The sequence below is a fragment of the Jatropha curcas genome, chromosome 3, assembly GCF_041381405.1.
Source record: "Jatropha curcas cultivar XTBG-Jc1 chromosome 3, XTBG_Jcur_1.0, whole genome shotgun sequence".
Lineage (NCBI taxonomy): Eukaryota > Viridiplantae > Streptophyta > Magnoliopsida > Malpighiales > Euphorbiaceae > Jatropha > Jatropha curcas.
Window position 1 is genome coordinate 23,993,463 of NC_143153.1, and position 6,895 is coordinate 24,000,357.

Here is a 6,895-nt window from a genome sequence, read left to right on the forward strand (position 1 = left end):
TAAGCTCTGAATTTTGGAATCTATAAAAGAAATGCATTTCTAATTCATGCCATTGCAGTGCCAGCTCAGGATTCACCTCTTTCCTTTTTAATACTAATCTCGTTTCCCCATTATCACTTCTTTTTCAAAATGCTTTTATAATATAATAATATTATCAAAATTTTAATTCATAAAATAAGAAGCAAAATCACTAACCATTTGTTATATGTTCATGAATCAAATTTACTGTATATAAATCAGATCTAAGATATACTAAATCTTTCAGAAGTTCAGAACCATTCTTTATAATTCAACATATGAATTTTACTATGAATTTATTTCATCAGCTCTCGACTTTATTACTTTAATTTTATAATATTTTTATTATTTTAAAAGATATACTAACCATGCACCAAAATATTTTTCATATAAAAACTTAAAATCCTATAAACTGTTGTATTAATATGGAAATGTGTATAATGTATCGACATTTGTAATTTTAATGGCAAAAAGAGAGAGTAAAGCTAGGTATTTACACAAAAAGAGAAAAATCAGAAATTTGTGACCACATATTAGAATAGTGCATCTCCCCCTGGCACATAAAATTCTTTTGGTTGAGAGTTTTAGAGTCAGAGCCCACTATGCTTCAAAACAAAACAAGTAGGAATCCCAAGAACAAGAAGAATGCAATGAACCCACAGCACACATTTCTTTGACATCTCAACTAAAATCAGGAAACAAAATTTCCCTTTTTATGTAATTATTTTGAGTTCGATTTCAGAAACAGACTGTGGCTGGCTGCCAGATTGAAACAAAGTTAAGATCTTGGAAGCAAATAATGAAGATTTGAATGATTTGTATTTCTGTCCAATTCTCTATTTCTTCACTTTGACTTTTGATTTACAAGGAAGACAATAACATAAACAAAGAACATTAAAGAAAGGAAAAAACTTCCCTAATCAAAATCAAACGAATTTGATTCTCTTTATATTCCCTACAAAATTTTTCCTTTAGATTTACAGTCTCTATGTCCACTCTTTTTTTCTCTCTCCATTTCTTGCAGAAAAAGGAGTGAAAGAAAGGGGGGGGGGGGGGAAACAAAAAGAAAAAGAAAAAGTTAATCGGCATATATCCCATCTCATGACATATGTATTGCACGAACTTTGAATCAAAAAGGCATAATATGAGTAGTCTTAGTATCATAACTGGAAAGGCAAGATTTGGAGTTCACCCTAAAAATTTTCAACAAGTCCGTCGACATATGCCTCACCGCCGGCGAGCAATTACTCTGCATCAGCAGCAAAATCTTCGCCAGACCGTTGCTCTTAGTCACTGCCTCCCTTGCCTTCCCATCCCTGAACAAACAACACACGCTCCATAGAATTGTCACCGCGTGCTCTGTTGCCTGGACTGATACTTTCAACACCTTCTGTACCACTGCTTCTATGCACGCCATGTCACTGCACATCTCCTCTCTCCCTTCTTTGCAGGACGACACCGTTTCTAGCAGGTTCAATGCCTTCTCGGTGATTGTGTTTGAAACTCCGGTGTTGGATTCTGCAGTTAATATGTTTCTCAGTTCAGGAATTGTTTTGAGATGGACTAGCTTTACTTTAACGCGTTTCGATTTTGAAATCGCGTTTAGACATGACAAGCTCGCTTCGATCAGGCTTGGATCGGTTTCTAAACCGATCAATTTTACTAATTCGGATAATAAACCATCCTTTTCAGCAATTAAAAGCTTTGATTCTGCATCTATGGCGATTGATTCTAGAATTCTCACCGATCCAATTCTCGAGTGCGCGCTTCTTCCTCGTTGTAGAACGAGAAGGAGCGAAGATAAGGAATCGACATTGTTGTTCTTCAAGAGCAATGTCATTAACTGTTGATGGTTGACGATTTTTATTAAGATCAAATCCAGAAGCCTAACTATTTGCTCAATGAAGTCAATATTTCTCATATCGCCAAGAAAACCAACAAGCATTGACACGAATCCTTCCAATTTGGCTAGAAATTCCCGATTCTCCTCTGATTCTTCAGCGAAACACAAAATTTTTGAAAAAGCATCGGAACAACAGCGATCCCGTTCTTTTTTCGTTTCAATGTCTTTGACTATGCTCTTGATTTCGTCTTGTGATGGAAGTGAGTTAGCTGATGAGTCAACTCGGTGACTGTGCTGCTGCTGTACCGAGTCAGACCAGATCTGAATGAGGCGTTGTAAGGTGTGGTTGGGGACGAATTCTTTGCTCTGAAGCACTTGCATGGTGGCGGGGCAAGTGTTGTTCCCATTGTCAAGCCACTTCTGGATACTAGCACGATCGTAGGTGACTCCGGTGCACAGGCTAACGGGTGATTTCATCACGTCAAGTGATATCGGACATCGGAAGAAACTAGGCACCGTTATGTACAAATCATCCCTCAACATTGTTTTGTTTGGCAAGAGAGAAAGCGAAAGAAAATTTGGCAAGAAATGTAGAGAAAGGAGAGAGGGAAAGGCGACAGAGAGAGAGAGGATGGAGATGGAGGAACAGAGAGGTGGGGTGTGTTTAAAGAGGAAAGAGAAAGAGTCAAAGGTATAATGACGTCACCATTTTACTTTCTTGCAAGGATTTTAATGTTTTTTTAGTAATATTCGTGTTTGGCTTTGGTCTTTGGTCAAAGGAAGGTTTGTTTGTTTAGTTGGGGAATCTCTTTCTATGTTTTTGCGTGCGTAGTTTGATCTGTAACTACTCAAATCCTAACCGTTGGATTACGAAATGAGTAGGATTTTCAATCTTGAGTGGAGATGAGAAGAGAGAAGGTACACGGATGGAGGAGGGCAGGTAGGGTCTACTGAAATAAATGCGTATGATGAGGAGGGGAACGTGGGGTGGTGGGGGCCCAGCGAGTAAATGAAGGATTTGTGTGGGCCCGCAAAAGGTTAGGTTTTGCAGCGTTTGTACGTTGAGTAGACCGAGAAGAAAAATGATTGTGTGGAAGGATCACTCTTTTGAACTTAATTAATTTCGTTCGTTCTCCTGAATTTACAATTATTACATATTAACATATTTTAATTTTAATTTACAACAGTAAATACATTAAATATTATTTTATATTATTAATAAAAAATTTTAAACTAAAAATTTTTACAAATTTTATCTAAGGGAGCGAAAATATCTTACAATAACTTTATCATACAATTATACATTCTGAAACTTTTTCTCATTCATGAAAGTATTTTTTTTTTTTTTTTAAAATCTCAAATCAATTGTAATTAATAGTCTAGTTCATATGGTAATCAATCTAAAATTAAAAATATTGGTTTATAAGAAATTAAAATTTTGTAAATAATAAATAAAAATACTTTATATGTAATTCATTTTTTCAAAATAAAACTTGCTAAGATTTTGTAATCATATATATTATCAAATCATGTAAAAATAAAATAAACAAGATTTATTCCTTAGACTAATATGAATAAAGAAAAGTAAAAACTCAGATAAATTTAATTTTACCCTTGTATAATGCAGAAAAATTAGAGAGAAAAATAATAATAAAATAATTTAATTTGTCTCATTTAAGAAGTATCAACCAAATATTTGAATATTCGTATTAGACTAATTACAGAAAGTAATTAAATAAATTATTATTTATACATTATTAAATTACACATGTTATAAAATTATAATATCCAGGAGATAAAAGTGTAATTATAATTGGATTTGTGAAAAAATAAAATAAAATAAAATGTGGAAGGTCAAAAATTTGAGAGAGACAGTGTTAGTGGACTCAAACTTTAATATAGCATAAATTAAAGTACTTCACGTCTAGGAGGGGCCACGGCCAGCTTAGTCCCCTCTGGTCATGACCACCGGGTGAATTCGAAGAATCAGTGAATCGAATCCAAAAACGGACCATTTGGTGAATTCTTTGCTAGTATTCGGACAATTTGAGTAGAATTTATAACCGAATTGAATTAATAAAATTTTTTTTTTTTTTTTTGACTCAATCGAATTTCACTGTATCATTTTAATTGAACTCATTTAGGTTATTAACCAAAAAAAGGAAAAATACAGACCTAATTGATGGATTGGATTTAACTGAAATTACTAGTTTCAGCAACATCTAAGACTAAACTTTTTTTTTCTATTGTTTTTTTAATAAAACAAAGTACTTTTTCTATGTCGGTTAATTTGAGTAATGCAGTTTGATTAATTATAAATCAAATATTTAATTAATTACCGAAAATCAAATGTTTTCAGCCAAACCATTAAACATGTTTTATTCATTGAATCGGATTGACAAAATTAATTAATTTAACTTAATTAACACAACTGAATGCTCATCCCTAATAATAGGCAGGGGTGAGCAAACGGTAACTGAACCAAATTGAGGGCATAAAATACAAATTGAACTTTTTTATAGCAAACCGAATCAAACCGAAATTGGTATTTGTAACGAATTAATTCGAATTAAACCAGTCAGTTAGCTCTATTTTTGTCCATTTTTATCATTTCGGTTTGATTTTAAGCCTAATTGACTAGTTTCTATACAATGGATTGAAATCGAACAAGAAATTTGGTTCAAGCTGAGTGAATCGATTAACTGAACCTTTCTTGAAGACTAATTGAATCGAACTAAAACTGGTCGGTTTTGTTCAGTCGATAGTTTTGCGTACTGAGGGATGGAAGTGGGTGGGTACCCTAGAATTTTAAGCGATAATAATTTTACTCTGCCTGCATCCATTATAATTCGATTAATAGTGTACTCTGTCTGTATTCATTATAGATAATAATTTTACTATTTATACCTGTTCCAAACTCATTTATAATTAATAATATCATCTTTAATCAGATTGAAGCAGATGGATACTATAAAATACTAATAGCATCCCTATGCACACCCCTAATAACAGGTGAGTAAAATAACGAGATTTATTCAATTGTTTAATTTTAGAGACTAAATAATATATTTTTAAAAATAGCAAGTGATTAATGTCTACGTAAATTGCATGGGATAATAATAATTTTATTCTAAAAAAAATCTTTCTTAGATAAATTTTACTTTTTTATTCATGTTGTTTCTATAATAATTTAATCGTGAAGTGTAAATTTTATTTTGAATAGAAATGACAAATTGAAATAAGTAGAAATTTATTCATTTTAAACAGTCTGAAATTTTAAACAAATCTTGAATATTTAGATTCGGATTGCCCTCAAAATTAAGAATCGAATTGAAAATCAATTCTTTAATTAATATTTCATTTCACTTAATCCATTGGGTTTGGTTCAATATGATTCCAATTTGATTTGATTTAAATTAATGAGAAATTAATATTTAAAGAACTAATAAGAAATAAGTAAAATTAACATTAAAATTATAAATTAAAATTTTTTTTAGAAAAAAAAATCAATTGTTTGAAATTGATAATTTGACTCAAATAATATGAATACTTTTTGTAATTTAATTAGATAGAAATTTCCAACCTACCCATGAGTTACGACATTGTGAAATGATTTACTTTTTCGTTTTGAGAAAAACGAAATGATTTGATTTGAACTCACGTGAAGACAATCAAAATAATTCAAATAAGCGAACGGGAGGCGTCAAATTTGAGAACTTTAAATTATAATGATATGTTTGAAAAAAGAGAAAGTAAAATAAAAGTTTAAAATGACATTATTTATATTCCTCTCAAAATAGCGTGAAATTGAAATTGAATAATTTCATTCAATATAAATAAAAAATTTTGATAATCTCAAGAAATTTTCATCTGATAGTTTACATCTACTCATATTTAAAGCATAAGAAATTTCATTATTTTTGTAAATAAATGAGAGGATTATCTTGATTGTGTAATACACAATTTCATAAAAGTTTTTCGACTGATCGACTCTTCTAGAATATAAAAAAAACTAATTAAATAAGGAAAATATATGATGGTTATAAAAAATATTTTGTAAATATAGACATTATCATAAATGAACAGATAAGATTTAAGCATTGGATTAAAGTTAACCAGGAGAGGAGACAGGAAATGAGTAATTGAGGGGTCATAGATTCTTATCGACGTACGTGCGCAGTAATCATATCCCACGGTAAAACACATCATTGCTATGCCAATACCACCGAAAGCGTCGCCCTAGCCGCTCATTATTACATTTTTCTTTTTTTTGTCTCCACAATTTCTTTTTATATATATATATATAAATTTATTGATTATTCCCTCGTTTATTTTTATTTTATAACCTTTTTCGAAAATTATGTATCCCAGAATTATTTATTGAATTATGTATCCCAGAATTATTTATTGCTTATTAAAAAAAAAAAAAATCTCTCCGTCAGATAATTCTTGTCCACTTTTCTTTATCATCCGATTTAAATTATTATAATATTTTCATTTTTAAAAATAATAATATTTTTATTTTATTATTTTATCTTTATTTAATATAGTTCTCTATTAGCAAATATAATAATCATCTATCCAATTATTAATTAAATTTTAATATTCAAAATTAAAATCTTAACTTTCAATTTTTCAAGGTAATTCTATTAAATATTTGATTACAGTTTGATTAATTTTAAATATGTAATTAAACCTATGAAATGTATATTTTACATAAACTTTTTACAATATATACCGATCTATTTTCCATGACATTTTAACAACTTTTTATAAAATAATTATATAATTTATCTAATTAATATGAAATTATTATTTAATTACTGTACAATAAACTAATCTCATAATTTATAAAAAAAGTGAAAAAGTACTCTTTTTTTTTCTTTTTTTATTGGTGCTGGAATACGTCCAGTTTGTCATATATTTCAAACTTAATTGACAGAATCTAACACCATATGATAGACATTTCATAGGATACGTGATGTGTACACCAAATGGGAGATTATAGTGAGCAAGAAGCAACCACTAATTAAT

General features: G+C 30.0%; 1 protein-coding gene across 1 annotated transcript; it reads right to left on the reverse strand.

Annotated features, from left to right (window-relative positions):
• Positions 1 to 818: 818 nt before the first annotated feature.
• PUB29 (plant U-box 29) lies at positions 819 to 2,518 on the reverse strand. The gene has a single exon (XM_012230684.4). The coding sequence runs from the start codon at positions 2,402 to 2,404 to the stop codon at positions 1,148 to 1,150; it is 1,257 nt and encodes a 418-aa protein (XP_012086074.1). The 5' UTR covers positions 2,405 to 2,518; the 3' UTR covers positions 819 to 1,147.
• Between the last annotated feature and the right edge of the window lie 4,377 nt (positions 2,519 to 6,895).